General features: G+C 34.6%; 1 protein-coding gene across 4 annotated transcripts in view; it reads left to right on the top strand.

Annotated features, from left to right (window-relative positions):
* Positions 1-16,775, top strand: part of pax5 (paired box 5) — a 252,687-nt gene that overhangs the window by 224,206 nt on the left and 11,706 nt on the right. For 3 of the 4 annotated variants that reach the window (XM_039758290.1, XM_039758291.1, XM_039758293.1), the window contains exons 9-10: positions 2,594-2,680; positions 6,537-6,623. In XM_039758290.1, coding sequence (XP_039614224.1) covers positions 2,594-2,680; positions 6,537-6,623 — 174 coding nt within the window. The remainder of the gene's footprint in view (positions 1-2,593; positions 2,681-6,536; positions 6,624-16,775) is intronic. The other variant, XM_039758292.1, reaches the window with a different exon arrangement.

Here is a 16,775-nt window from a genome sequence, read left to right as displayed (position 1 = left end):
TTCCATACTCTAAGATATTTAAACATGAACAAAAGTCCAAGGTAAGTGAATAACCTTTATAGTCACAGTATTTTACTTAACTACTGAACTGTGAGACCATAGTTTTGCAATAAAGTAAAGCATATGGGAGAATAAGCTACCTATCATTCATAATTGGAGGTTACACCATTGATTTATTTAATTCTTTATTATTAATTCCCTCATCTTTTAGAATTTGTACAGTTATTCACATTGTCTGCTTTCTCTTATAAAATGTTTAATGAAGCAAAACACTAAGAATGGCTAGTGCTTTCACTAAAAAAAGAAAACTACAATGTCAGAGTGTCTCAAAACCATATAAGGGTCTCAGTTGCTGCTGGGTAAACATTAAAAAAACACGACTGGAAAATTCCAAAGGCCATGTGAGAAGACTAAACTAGTGTGTGCCTCACTAATCTGACACTAAAAAGAGATCCCACTTTTAAAGACTTTTCATAAGTTAGATGAAACATTTTACAACCACACAAAGCCTTCCTTTTGACATGGCTTTTGCTGCTTCAAACCTAACTTACAGTATCTTTATATGCACCGTCTTCTGTAAGGTGTCCATTGTGTGTTTTACAGACTCCTACCTATGCTGAGCTGTCAGAAGTAACTCACAATGAATTGTGCTTCTCATCATTCAGCGTTTATGAGACTTTTTCTTTGCTTGTTTGATTGATTTTTTTTTTGGTCTCCCAGCCCTTTTACAATTTCTGCTTCTTTACCGATAACACATGCACTTCCAAGGAGTTCATCTCGTGGCAAAAGTGGGGGCTGGGGGCACATGTGGGTAGGGCGTAGTGGAGGGCTGTAAGTTGGTTCTGTCACTGTACTGATGGTGCATCAGTGACTGCTTGCACTACTTTTGGTTGCTCCATGCAGCAGGGTCTTGACATCTCGAGCACTCAGGCATAACAAACAGAGAACGAAATGCCTGAGCTTGTCAGCCTTGGAGCATTCCCAAGAGAGAAAAAGGACATACTGTAAGAGGGGGAGGGAGAAAGAGGAAGGGAGAGAGCAATTATGTTAAGACCCACTAATTGAAGGAGTGGCTGAAAAATATTGCCTAATTCTGAGTTTAGTCATAGTTATTTTTTTTTTATTTTACTTCTGGTAAATACAACTTTTAAAAACAAGTGTTTTGGCAGTAATCATAAATGAGTGAGGAAAAGCCAGTCTCTGGGGAGGCATATTAAGTGACCCCATTTAACAATGTCCTTCATCTAAGAAATATATGTTATATTCCATTTTATTTACATTATATTAAATGAATAAAAAGAAATGTAATCTCACCATAAGAAAACAGCAGAAACATTCACAAATGTGTTTTTTTTGTATTCAGCATTGCCAAAGCAGTAAATGAATTGGATAAAATTTGCTAAAAAGTTTACAACTTTCCACTGTGAGTAATGAGAAATTTTGCATTTTATAATAACATTCTTCTGTGAATATGGAAGGGTGTACTACCTTATGACAAAAAGATTTGATTACAGCATGTCATATAATAAGGTCCTAATAGAAAGTGGAATGGAATCATGATTGTAAAATACAAACTCAGTATAAGCTACTGTCAAGACGCATCTGGACATGATAGTTTTTCTTTACATTTTAGGAGTATGATTTTACCTCCCACCTTTTAAACAGCTTCCCATGTTCATGAGTAACACATTTGTTTACCCTTCACAACTGGTGGTTGCAGCTCTTCTTTGGTTCTCTTCATGTCTTCATCTTATATTTTGTTTGGAACTTCCAGAATGTATTTCTATGACTTAAGTCAATCTGCTTATGTAAAATGCATTTTCAAACAAAAGTACTGATTCATATTACTACTTGAACTGATAAAAATGCACAGTAGAGTATGATTTGAAATGACAATGTCACAATGTTTGAAGACTTTAAGACAATTGTTGGTTACATAGATAGATAGATAGATAGATAGATAGATAGATAGATAGATAGATAGATAGATAGATGGATAGATAGAACTTTATTTCTCTAGAAGGTGAAATCTGGCTTTTTACTGAAGCTCAATAAATAAATAAATATAAACAACGTATTGTCTGAATACACACTAGAACTAAAAAGGAAGAAAAAATTAAAAAGAAAGAAAAGAAACCTTCTAAACTGGCAGCCCCAGTCCCTGTGATGGACTATGCAGATGTATTGCTGTTGGTATAAAAGGAGCCCCCATAGCATTTCTTGACACACGTCTGCTGAATGATTCGTTAGCTGAAGGTTCTCAGTGCTAATCTCTCAGGGAGAAGACGTGAGGCATTGCTCATAATGGCACTCTGTTTTGTTTTCATTCTCTCCTTTGCTACGACATCCAGGGGGTCCAGAGTGTGTTCACAAACCATTAGCAGGTGTGACACATTGTGAGACACTGACACTTTATTAACCATACTTAACCTTATAAAAGGCTATACAATTTTCCAGAAAAAGGATTACACCAGTTACAATGTATTTTATTTTGTCATCACAAACTTGGAATTTGAGAATAACAAGCTAGTAAATCTTTGTTTAATCAACATTTTTGGATGGTCTAATCCTGTTCTGCATATTGTTGTTTCAGGGAGTGAGTTTTCAGGAAGTCCGTATACACATGCCCAGTATTCAACATACAATGACTCGTGGAGATTTCCAAATCCGAGTTTATTAGGTAAGTGGTGAAGTTCTCTTCTTAATTCTCTATGAGGTTGTTTTGATATCAAGGCAAGGCAAGTAATTGGTGTCTTAGGGTGATTAACTTTTTGATAACAACATCAGTCTGGTTTGTACCTCTATCAAAATCCATCTGTGTATCTCCAATATGTCTCTTGATATATGCTGTATAATTTATTTTAATATATCTTAGGATGACTGCAATTACTGAATGGTTTCTAGCATTTTGAATGCTTTTCTGTGTTATGCTTTATGGCCTTAGATAGACTGTTAGGTCCTTTCAGGATGTGTAACAAAATCGAGTAATTATTATTCATTTTTGCCCAATAAACTAGATACAAAAATGAAAGGCGAAAGCATTTCTTAAATATGATTCCACATATCCAAAATGTATGAATCCTTTTCATGAACCAATCATATTTTTGGCTGCATCTCAGCTTTATAACGTTAAAATACTATACAACCAGCAATACTGAATGAGCCAGGACAATGTAAAGTACTGAGACCTGCCAGGGAACCCCACAATGCTAAAGCTATAGCTAAGGAACCATAAAAGATTTTGAATAATAGTCAGTTGAGGAGCAGTTCCCTGAAGTTATTGCTCCTGTGGACTAATGCTGTACTGGCAGTTGTAGTACCAAAAATGAATGCCATCATCCATCCTGCTCGGTTCTTTCATATCGTTGGGTCTTCTCGTCTTCTGTGGGCGTTTATTCCGCTCAGGGTAGGAAATGGAAGAGGAAATGGAAGTGAGTACATCTTGTCCAGACACGGCCACTGCATTACCTCTTGTGCAGAGCCTCCATCTCATTCTAGTAACGTGTGTTTAAGACAAACCTAAGGAGAAGATATTGTAGTAGGGTGACACCATGAATAAGTCTCAATTATGAAATTTTGATGTTGGGCAAAGTAGAGCATTGAAATTAACTCTAAATGCATTGAAAGTCACGTACACAGTAAAATAAAATTCGTACTTGCATGTTAAAAATACAATAACAAAAAAATAAATGAAAAGTATATGCAGCTTGCAATCTGTATACAATACTGGTCCTTATGATTGACTATTTAGCAGCTTTACAACCTGTAGGTAGAAACTGCCACTGAATCTACTGGTGTGAGTGACAATGGCCCTGTACCGTCCACCAGAAGGAAGGTGTAATAACAGCGGCTGTGCAGGTTGGCTGAGGTCTTTAATTGCACTGATTGCCTTTTGAAGACAGCAAGTGTTGTATATGTCCTGAATAGAAGACTTAGCAATCATCTTAAAAAATTAATTATACTACCATGGCATCCATTCAAATTCTTTCTTGCCCAGAATACCTGCATTTAGAAAAATGCATTTGTATCATGTTGCATGTAAAATTTACAAACGTTAGTTCCTGTTTTTGTTTGAAAAGACTTGGAGAAGGAAGAAGAGGAGGCAAGCAAATTTATTTTGGGTGACTATGTTGCCAGGTGAAAAGGTTGGGTAGCTGATTTAGCTGATTGCCCTGTGAGTAAAGCCGGCACCACCTTATGTGACTTTTAGTTGGAGAGTATGCCAAGTAGTTGCTGGATCTCATCAGATTATACAACTAACAATATCAGGGAAGGACATGTTATATGACTTCCAGCGCAGTTTCCAGTTTCCAAGACATTGCGGACTTGCTGCATTTTCATAACTAATTCATGTGCTGGCGACATTTTTAGGTGTGTTGAGTTCAGCTACAGTCTTAGCTTAACTTTTAATTTTTCCATTCTCTTGTGGTGCATGTTTGATTTTGTCATGGTGAGTCTACTGTGACTGAGTTGCTGGGGATACCAAATTGTAAGTATGGCAGTCAGGGATGCACACATTGACTGTCCATGACTCGCTAAAAGTCATGACAAAGATGACAATTGAAAATCACTAGAAAAATGTATGTAGATTGACGGGGGTTTAATGTCTAAACAAAGAAGATATGTATGCAACTGAAATTTTCGCTTGCTTCTTTTTTTTTAATTAGGGATGTTATCTTCCTTACTGATTTCCAGCCATAACAATATGAGATATAAGAAAATCCTGCACCCAGAAAAGATACATACTCTAGAAATGGCTTACTGCTTCCACTTAATATGTCAGTTTGACCATTCCTTGTGTTTTTGATACAGAATCTTTTGCATTGAGCTCTCATCCAAGAGAGCTTTGTACTGTATATACATTACACCTTCTACAAAAAGCATATTCTTTAAGTTGTAGATTAAGGGGATAAAGTGTTTTGCCCAGGTCCTTATAGGGCTGAAGCCGCAGTCAAGATGTTTTTAGTTCAGGTCCTTAACCTCTAGACCACACAGCCTGATTCACTTGACTCGTTCACATTGGTCTAGTTTTAGCTAAACATGCTGACTTTTTTTTACTTATATTGCTAAAACCTTTATGTAGCCAGAAACAGAATTCTCTTTACTCTGTCCAGATGAAAAACACACACATTTCTTCCTAAAGTGAGATCTCAACTTTTTGGTAATTTGAATTTAAGGGTATATACAAAATACACATATTTAGTATTCATCCCATCAATTTATTTTCTAAACTAGTTAGTCTGATTCATTATCACAGGGAGACAGAATCTATCTGGCAGCAGTAAGCACAAGACAGTAACCTCCCTAGATGACACTCGTGTTTAGAGCTACATGTTCACACAAAACCACAGAAGCTCACTTCCTGAATGTGACCAGTCAACCAGATTGCACATCTTTGAAAACTGGAATGAAAACAATCTAAATATTATTGTGTATTTCTGTAGATCTCACTGATGAATGAGTTACCTTGAGGTATATATATCAATATTATACTTTTTGTAATCTTTTATGGTCTCTGATTACTGCAAAGTCATAGGTTGTTGGATACAAACATTAGAACATCTGACCTTTACATTTCCACCTATGTTTCCCATTAATGAATATAAATTCTTAAATGTTTAACTTTAACAACTTTTAATAAATTAAGTTTCCTTTACCTTTACATACATATTTCACAACCTGCTTTGGATATTATTAATATTATCTGGAGTAACTTGTCTTGTTTCAGATCTATTGTACAATGAGTGTATTTAGACCTCTAAATTCATGTTCATTCACCATGACATTAACAAAAATCATAGTGGAAGTCCCTTTATTTTGTATACAGTGAAATTCTATATATGAAATGTACTATAGTACTGTAATTTTACACCATTTCCATCTGTTGATTGGTCCTTCCTAATCTTGATGCTGCCACCTTGTGCTGTCCTAGCCTGAGAGGAAAAATGAGCAACATGGTTCAGTGAGCTAAAGATGTCTGCTTTAGTGAAGGGTGGTGACACTGATTTTATAACGGGCCCACTCTATAACTCTTGGAATATAGTAGATGTAAAATTTAGTTTTTAATGGCTAAAATTGTCAGGCTGTTGAGCAAATAAGTTTGAAAAATGCTCAATAGACAGCTCCTGTAGTTTATAACACTACTGAAGTGAATTATTGTAATATTAAGGTAATTTTAAGATATGCTAGACTCTGTAGGCACTTCCATTTTAGGAATGCTTGCTTATTATTGAAAGGATTGTTACAGAAAAAGCTCATTTACAGTATGTGATATATTGTAAGAAATATTATAATGTGCTGAAAAATTGAATGAAAAACTTAAATTGGTCTCCAATTAGAGTATATTCGCATGAATGAAGCAACAAGTTAAGGAAATGGTCTACTAGACTCTCTTGTTCAGCATGAAATGCACATTTCTGCAAAGGCTAGTTGCCAAAACTTGCATTAAAACACTGGAAATTGCTTCAGCTTTGTGTTGAAGAAAAAATCCTCCTCAGCCCACGTTGTTATCCATCTAGTCTTCTTTACTCCCTCAGTGTTCCAGCAAGACTACGGTGCACGACTTGGTACAGAAATTGGATGCACATCGCGATTTTTTCCTGGCCAGTCAAGTCAGATACAAGGTATGTTGATGTGGCCTGATAGAAAAACTACTGGCCTTGCCCTTCCACACACTGTATATATTTGATCCGTGTGTTGTTTGTGAATTGTTCTTTTCTTTTTCTTTTCATCCGGCTATAATTTACTTTTATAATTAAAAAAAAAACACAAATAAGAATTAAGCTACAAAGCAAGAACTAAAAACTATTGTAATGCCTCGCCAACCCAGGCTACCAACTGATAACCATAAAATTTAAAAGAAAAAAAAAACAAAAAAAATGGAAGAACAATTTTGGGGTCTATCAGTAATATTCATCTGACATTAACCTATTGTGATGAAAGAGCTTAGCAGGAGCAATAGCTTTATAATAATTTTTATTTCCTTTTTCTGCTTCATGATGTCATGTTAGTGTCTCTTAAGTTGCCTCTTTGATTCTTTCTGATAAACGTCTCTCAGTGGACTTTAACCCACCGTTGAGATGGCTAGCCAGGTTTTAATATAGTTTTAAAAAAAGAAACTCTTAAATGGTTATATTTTTCAAGGAAAAAATAAAGCTCATCAGTAGTAAAGTAGTATTTAATGTATAGTCACATATCAAAAGAAAAACAAATCTATTATATATATAATAATGGCACATCCATTTATTTTTTCCCAACTTGACTAAAGATGTACATTTATTTCTTCATATTAGTAATAATCAATGTGATTGTTCATCACCTACTGACTCCTTAAGTCCAGCAGATTACCAATGCAGTCAAAAACACCCCTTTTTGTGTTTGTTTATTCAAATTCATAGAAGTTAGTTACTAAGAAGTCCCCTTTCACTTGACTGGGTAAAGTAATGAAGAAAAACGAGTTGACTGTACGTAGTTGCTCAATTCTAATAAACCCTTCATCATTTAGCTCATCAGCCTGCAAGTTAACAGGATGATCAAGATGAATTCATTTAGTTGGAAATAATGCAGGTTAGCATAATTCTTGTTAGCTCAAGAATGTTTAATTTGATGAGACAGCTTTACCTTTGTTATCTTACTTTTTTACAGCATTTAGAGATTATAACGGTTATTGATGCAGACAGAGTCTCTCCTCTTGCTTTTCTTAATCCCACTTCTCACTTCAGTCTCAGTAAGAAATAAATCTGTCTAGCATCAGAGGTTGTATAATCTAAGAGGTGTCAAATCCATTGTCTACATATTTAATGTCTTGGCTGCTTTTTCAGCTGTTCTGTCAGAATGAAAAAAAAGATAATAGAATCACCTCTGTGGACCCAATTTTCTCCAGTTGTATATAATATATATAATATACTATACTGTATATATATACTGTATAGTGCAGCGGTGGCCATTCTTCACCAGTACACATAGGAGGCTGGTATGCTTTTACTTTATGCATCTGAAAATCACTAATACCAGATCTATAAATCAAACTAGCATACTTTACAGAAGCTTTGACTCAGAAAAAGAAAACCAGCACGTTTTATACTGCATGTACCCTATACAATGGAGAAGGCGTTGTTTGTATTGATGTGACAGATACCATGCATACCAAGCATAAAGAATTAGTCCGGGAAGGTTTGTACTGGCCACTGATAATAATAAAATATAAAAGGCTCACAGAGATTCATATTTACTTGTCTGGGTTCAGTCTAAAAATCACAAAAATGCCTGTTGGAGTGCTCTGACAAATACACACTCCTGATTAAAAACTCACTACATCGGCTATTTGACAAGCATTCTTCACAGTGCAAACCATTTATAACACTGTTTTTTTCCATCCCTTATACTTGTAGGTTGCAGCTGTTCCCCCAGAGCTGCAAGAATATTATTTAGTGTGTCCTCATCGATATTTAGCATCTGTCCTTTTGCCTTAAGTGATCCATCACTATTCTCATCTGCTTTTTTTCCACACTCCTTCTATCTAAGTTCTCCGATTCTACCAAAGTACATCTATCCACTCAGCCCATTTTGTACATAAACATACATATAAAATGCAAACCAATTTTTTCCTCAAACTACAGTTGACCTCCTCTTTGGCAGAGACAGTACACAATGTTTGTTATAATTTCCACTTCAGTCATTATCTTCTTTCAGCTGAGATTTTTTTTTTAGAAAATTAAGTTACAATATTGTGATATTTAAACTAAAGTATTTTGTTTTCCATACTTTGGGTTATATAAAATAGTAAACACTATCCAGGGCTATTTCTTGCCTTGTGCTTAATGCTGCTGGGATACGTACCAATGACCCTGAATTGTGTTAAACAGGATTAAGAATGTTATGTTATGTAAATACAATAATCAGCATTCATGTTCACACAAAAAAATAGTTTCACTATATAGTAGTTTCTACATCAGACTACAATTAGTAACACTGACAATTTCCTGTACATTGCCTTTACATTTACAATGAACAATGTCTTAAATGGTATTTAGGGAGTGTGTACTGTGTTCTGTTTTAATCATATTTCCATTATCTGTTCCTCAGGTATGTGACATGCATGAATGCCATCAGTATTTTGGCTTGCGTTTGGACCATAGTCACATACATTACCAGTCAAAAGTTTGGAAATACCCAGAAATGTTCTTGTTTTCAATAAAAATTGAAGCTTATTTTTTATGAAGATACCATTAAATTGATTTGAAAGTACAGCCAAGACATTACTAGTGTTACTAATGGCCCTTACTGCTTGAAAAGACTAATTTTTAATTTATTATTCACATATGACTGTAGAGCCCCATTTCTTGTAGTCATTCCTTCAGTATCCTTTTTATTTGAAGAAAATAACATTCCATGCAATCAAGTCTAACTTATACAATGACGAAGGTAACGTTACATACAATCAAGTCGAACTTAACAAAACAGAATTCAACCCCCTTTCTGAGAGAAAGAGAGGAGAGCCAACAGCTAGTGCAAATCTTTACAACATCAACAACAACAATATTTATTTATATAACACATTTGTATACAAACGATGTAGCTCAAAGTGCTTTACAGGATGAAGGAAGAGAAAAAAGACAAAATATAAAAATAAAATTAGGCAACACTAGTTAACATAGAAAAACAGTAAGGTCCGATGGCTATCTATCTATCTATCTATCTATCTATCTATCTATCTATCTATCTATCTATCTATCTATCTATCTATCTATCTATGATCTCAATAAGTCCTCATGGCTTTCAGGCTTCACATGGAAGAATTTGATGATGATGGTCATGTGGACCTCTGGCTTTCAGTCCATCAATGTGGGGAGAGCACGGTGCCCTGATCAGGTGGTGGTGGCGCAGATCGCAACAACACAGAAAACCAGAAAACGAACAGCAGAGAAAGTAGGGGTTAGTACAGATTTGGGAGCCACCAAAAATGATAATTATGGTTAATTAATTAATTTAAAAACAACAAAGAGGAAGAATGTTCTTTTCCCAGATATAAATGTTATTCTAAAACTTTATTAACATTAACATTAATTAAATCTTACCATAATTTAAAAAAAATGTCCTAATGGTCAACTCCTTTAGTTTATCTTTAAGTAGACATTTTAAATGTTAATTAGTTAGTAGAGAAATCTTTGTAATTGTATTAGCAACACTGAAACCTGTTATTCTGTTCAGTTGAGCTGCACGGTACTGGCATTCCCATTCAGTTCCCAATCAGTGCTGGGTTCAAAAATGGCCAAAAATGAAACGACTTTCTTAAGAAATGTGTCAGTCTATAGTCGTTTTGAAGAATGAAGATTATTCTATATGACTGATTGCCAAGAATGTGAAGATTTCACACATATTAGTCTATTACTGCCTTAAGAGAGAAGGGCAAACTGAATCTAAACAGAACAGAAAAAGAAGTGCAAGTATTCAGATGCACAACTGCATAGGAGGAGAAGAGCATGAAAGTCTGTAGTGTAAGAAACAAATGCCTCACAAGTCCTCAGCTGGGATCTTCCTTAAATACATGCCAAAAACCAATGTTTATCTGCAACAGAGAAAAGATGTCTCTGAGAAGCTGGACTTGGAGAAACAGTTGCAAAAAATGCCTCATGTGAAATAGGCAAATAAAAAGAAAAGGTTAAAATAGGCAAAGAATACAGACAACAGAGAGAAAGTGACTGGAAAAGTGTGTTATGATCAGCTCTCTGGAGTTATCTTTTCTCCGTTACAGAAGACAGTGAGGTTTGTTGTGTATCTGGCCCTTCTGATTATTTTTTGTCCTGGTTAGATCCAGATTGTCCTCTCTTCTTAAGACAGTACTAGACACTTTAGTATGAATTCTTGGTAGTCACATGAAATAACTCCAAAAACACAATATGCTGACATGTTTCTTGAGATTGCTGTTTCAATTTGGCCATTTTTGAATCCAGAAATAAACTTCAGGAATGCCAGTATCTTGCAACCCAAGTAAACAGATTAACAGGCTTCAGTAATGCGAATGAAATTAGAAAGGTTTCTCTAATAACCAAATAGAATTTAAACTTGACTGATTAAGCAAACATTAGGACACTGAAGGAATGGCTGCTGAAAATTGGGCTTTGTAGTCATATGTGAATAATACATTACAAATCAGCCGTTTCAAGCAGTAATAACAATTAGAAACTGTAGCAATATCTTGACAGTATTTTAAAATCAGTTTTATGGCATTTTAATAAATCACAAACCTCCGAATTTCTGGTTGTTTCCAAACTTTTGACTGGTAGTGTACATGTGATTGCACCTTTTGCAATAAAAATTATTGTCATTCACAATGAATAAAATATAAATTTTTTATTTAACATTATTTGTTGACACTTAAAAATACAGATGAAAATGTAGACATGTTTCCCCAATACCTTTAAAAACAACTGTCGCTACAGTTTCATAGGCAGCGAAGAGCCTGTACAAATATATTCTTTTAGTGTAAATTGTCAAAATCTGTCTCCTTGTGGCCAAGAAATGGAATTACTAGAATAGATGTGAAATACAAAATTGGTCATGTCACAGTGAGAAGTCACAAACTCAACTCAGTTGTTGTAATTATTTGAGGATGAATTAACTTTGTAGTTCTGACCAGGTCAATTAAGAACAACCTGAGAGTAGTGTGGACGAAAATGAAAATGGCTTTCCAAAGAGCTTTGTAGGAATTCAAGATGGTATGCCAAATTGTTTACTTATGAATGAAAGAATGAGAATATTCAGTTAGCCTCCACAATTTAATACAGTGCTCCAGGAGCAATGTAATATTTACAAAGCATGGTGTGTCCTCATCAACCATTATCAATAAAACCTCACTCTCTTTTATTACTCACTTTGTCTAACACTTCAGTCATTGAACTTGACATTTATATCATTTTATATGATTTTTGACTATAGGATGAAAATCTATATACCTTGTACCATTACAACATACAACATTGCTCACAGTATATATTTTTCTAGGCTTCAAGTAAACAGCACAATTTTTATTTTACAGAACTTAAAATAACTGAAAGAACTTGATCAGTAGTTTTCCCACTTGCTAGAGAGAATAAGAGCAACCTATCTGAAAAATGAAAATGCTATCTTTTGTGATTTTAATTTGATAATATCTTATTTTTGGATCCAGTTCTATAATTAACAAAAGCTTGGTCAAAAAGTCAATAATAAGAAAAACAACTTAAGTTAATCCTTTCTACTTAAGTCTTTTTTAAATAGAACAAATGGACTTCAGCTGCCTTGTCTCTCTCCCAGATATGACTGGAAGCACTTTGTTATGGTTCATAACACATCCTTTGTCAAAACTGAGCTGTGGGTGATGACTTACGAGAAGAGCCTATCTCAAATCAAATTAAATTTTATTTGTCACATACAAATTTTACTTAAATGCTTAGGTGTTAGTGGTACTGCTGTCAATAAAAAACTGAGAAATGTTGATTCATTTTCTAGCACACTTATCCAGTTCAGGTTTCCTTTCCTTAAGTTAAATCACACAGTATCCAACCGTGTTGTACATCTGATCATTTACACCATGATGAAGATGTCATTGGCCATTGGTGGCTTTAAGACTTCACAAAACTTCTCTGTATCTTTGAAATTCATTTTGCTAATTGTTGGTGGATTTTCATTGCCTAGGATATGTTTTCATTTGTTTTCTCTGATTATTTTTTTCAAATAATTATCCTAAGTTTAATTTAATCTTCAAAATGCATTTTTTGTCAGGGGCTATAGTTTTATTTAACCCAAAATTGACTGCAAAAAACATAATTTTCTTTGACTAATTGACTAAATGAAGAAAATAAATTGCCTATAGCATATCTGATATGCCAAAGTAAGAACTTGTCCAGTTACAATTAACGTAGGTGACCTGTCTAATTTTGTTTTCATTTTCACATTGATTGTTATTAGTGGAGGTTTTATCTTCCTCCCCTTTGTAGCTGACCGGCTATATCTAAATTATATTATTAATCGACTTTATCTGTATGTGTTTATTATTGAAAATGCAATGTTTTACTTTGTGTTAAATGTAATTATTGTGAATATGTATGTATTTGTTTTCTGGTATAATAATTTGAGCCACTCCTTAGTGAACAGTGCTACACAAAAATGAATTGATTTGTGTTTTTGTGCTGATATGTAGTAGAAATCCTAATTAAGTGTGTCAATTACCTAACGTGAAAAATTAACCTTAAGCTAAAGCTATACTGTTTTTGTGATGCTTCATTTTACATGCATGGATATTGATGTCTATAAATAAAATAACAAGAGAGGGTTACTTGTAAAAACATAGTTGATGTATACATAATATTTTCAGTGTTAAAATGTCTCATGTTGTAGGCTGGATGTTAGTTGCTGAAAAGGTTTTATTTTTTAAATTGTCTTATAAACCACTTCCTTAAAACCACATGGACCTGTTCAAGAAAATTCAACATGTTTTTTAAATGCCATGACTGCTCCTGTTTGAGAGCCCCCTGAACCATTTCTCATTATCTCTGGCTCTCCTGAGTTTATTATTTTCATGTTCATAACTTTTTATATATATATATATATATATATATATATATATATATATATATATATATATATATATTATGTCTTTGTCTTTTCGTTTTTTCATGGACACCACCATATTCCAAAAATCATGTGAAAAGACAATTTCCCCTCGGGGATTAATGCAGTGTGCAAATACAAAATATAAATACAAATATTCAAGTTGCTACACTCATTGATAGTCATTTGCCATGCCATTGTCACTATGCGTGACATTACAGCACCGCCATTGTAAAAGATAGAAACATACAGTAATTTGTGTCGGAGCTTGAGATTAACAAACTAATTGTATGGAGTATAGTGAGGGAAAGGCTAGCCAAGTAGCTACAGGACTTTTGGCTTTGCTTTTCGAATCAAATTTTGGTTTCTGTTTTGCATATAGTCAATTTATTTCTCTGTGCCTTGTGGATCACAGATTCCTGTGTGACAATCAACTGTTCTTTTGATTTCTCTATATAAAGGCTTTCATATCCCACTACAAAATAATATTAAGATATTAAGCCATTTGTCAGCTTCGCACAACAATTTGGTCCTTAACATAAGCAGATTAAAGTATTTATTTTATGCACTATACCAGTCGTAGGTGGCCTTTTTTCAGATCATTTTACTCCAACACATGCTGTGGAAGAACTTGTAACCACAAGGAGCATATTCCAAGGTCTGGTAATCTCAGTTTATCAGCAATTATTAAAGGTTTCAAGCACAAATGCACAGGCACTTATTTTACATTTTTCATTTTATGTTGAAGAGTTTATAGTTAATTGCCTGTAGAAGCACACATCTTACAAGGCAAAGTTAAACAATAATTTACACACTACAAGATAACTTTAATGTGTGCCCTTACTTTTGAATAGTCAAATTAAACATATATCTTCTACAGCATATTTATTTATATAAATAAATGAAAAATAAAGTTGTTTTTGTTATGAACTTCCTGGCTCACAAAATGTAAAACTGAAGCTTTCCCTCCAAAACTAGGCTTCAGGCTCCAAATGAGGCCTAGCAAACACATTTCAGCCCAAATTTAAGAAGTAAGCCTTTGGCATGCACAAAACAACACAACTCTGCTCTGGATAAAAAGGTAAGGAAAGTGGATAAATGGATGAACCTCACAATAATTTCAAGACGGAGAGGGGAAAGATTAAAAACGCTTGGCCCACATTGAAGGAAAACAAAGTTACTTCATATCTGGAACATATATTGATGAAGATTAAAAACAACTGAAATATGAGAACAAACAAGGAGGTATCAAGTTCTAAGGGAAACAACAAAGCATTATCATAAACAGGCACAGGTCAGAACCTGGAAGCGAGAAGACATGTTATCAAAATTTAAAGGTCAAAACATGGTATCTCCTTTCTCCTTTCACTGCCTTGAAATTAAAGTCATACCCCATATACTTTAAGTCACTTAATCTAATATGCTTTTCAGATTTGTCAGAAAGTTGAGACACATTTTTTCAGATCTCTAATTTGTCACAACCACTTCCAGAATCCCGCTATGTATATTGTTAGGAAGTCCATAGCTTCGCAACCATAGTCTGTTCAAGGCACCATGACACTTGGTGACATTTATGATGACTCTGGACTCAATTACTGAGGTCCAGGTTTTTTGACCCCCCACCCTTTTATCTTTCATTTTCTATGTTCACAGCAGGTCATGCCCTAAAGAAAACCGGGTCCCAATATCTTCTGCACTTCCTTCCCACTCCTTTTATAGCTTTTCTTGTTGGTTATCTTCAGATAAGATTGTTGTTAACCACCATCATCAATTGGAGGGGAAAGTGGAAAAACTTTTACTAGTGATGCTGGAGGGTGATAAGTACTGCATTAAGTGGAAAGACAATTGTCTTTAAATTAGGTTCTGTCTCTGTTTCAACATCACTTTTGTGTTGACCTTTCTACCTTGTAGTTTGTTGAACTTTAATAGGAATTCATCATTAGTTGTATCTGAGACATCTTTATGGTATGAAAATGAAGAAATTACCTCAAGTAATTGTAGTGTAATTGCTATTGCTAAGAAACAGCCAGCACCATTGATACCAGCAAGATTAACAAAGGAAGTGGTTGAGCAAAATGCCTGAGACTGTAATTCTCAAATTATTTATTAGGAATTTGTACCAGCTCATAGTGGTGGCTCTGAGGCTAGGAATCTGTACTGGCAATCGGAAGGTTGCTAGTTTGAATCCCGTAAATGGGAAAAGTGACTCTACTTTGCTGGGCCCTTAAGCAAGGCCCTTAACCTGTAATTGCTCCGTCCTGGGTATGACGTTAATCTGCATCCAGCCCTGCATATAGGCCCTCCAACCTGCAAGGAAAAATCTGGGGGTTGGTGGCAGAATTAGCATTCCAGCCACCATAAAATGAGATGTCACCCGATACATGTCTGCACTCAGGTCCTAATCTGGCATCCTGAGTTGGTTTGTCATGTGGTGGGTGTAGAAATGCGCTGTTTCAGTGCCTGCTCTTAACCTCTCTCCTCAGTGACAGAAACAGTATTTTAGGATCAGGAGAGTAAGACATGGTCAAAAATATTCATTAAGTTCAGAGACAAAAATCTAATAGTACTTTCACCAAACCCAAGTCAAAACTCAATAATCTTAGTATACAAATATGAAGCAAAAGTTTCAATAACCAGAGAGAAAATAAAGTTAAGTTTGCACATGAAATATTTTAAGGGAATATCCACCAACTCAGACAGTAATTGAACATCAGTGGTGAACTTTTAGGCCGTCACACTACTGACATTAGATGCTGTGACCCTCATAACCAAGGCCCCCCAACTACTGGGACACGTATCACAGCGACAAGCTTACAAAATGGCTTTGTCCATACTGAAAATAAAATGATAACACACAATTCATTTCCAAAACCTTATATACATTTTTGTCACAATATTTACTTGGATATTTGATACCTCCATACTCAAAAACCTCTCTGTAAATACATTGAAATGTGAATTTTTAAGCTTAAATGATACCTAGAATATTAAAAACAAAATCCCATCATGACAGAATTCATATTTGTCACTGAGCATGATTCCTCAAGCCAAATTTTTTCCTTCTTTGAATATGTGATTCCCACACTGGAGTTCGAAACATCATTACCCAGTACATAAACATACATTTTATGGATTAATTTTAGCAGGTTGCCCTTCTGTAATTTTTAAAATGACAAGTTAATGTG

The sequence above is a fragment of the Polypterus senegalus genome, chromosome 7 (assembly GCF_016835505.1).
Source record: "Polypterus senegalus isolate Bchr_013 chromosome 7, ASM1683550v1, whole genome shotgun sequence".
Classification (NCBI taxonomy): Eukaryota; Metazoa; Chordata; class Cladistia; order Polypteriformes; family Polypteridae; genus Polypterus; species Polypterus senegalus.
This window is presented reverse-complemented; position numbering and strand designations above follow the sequence as displayed.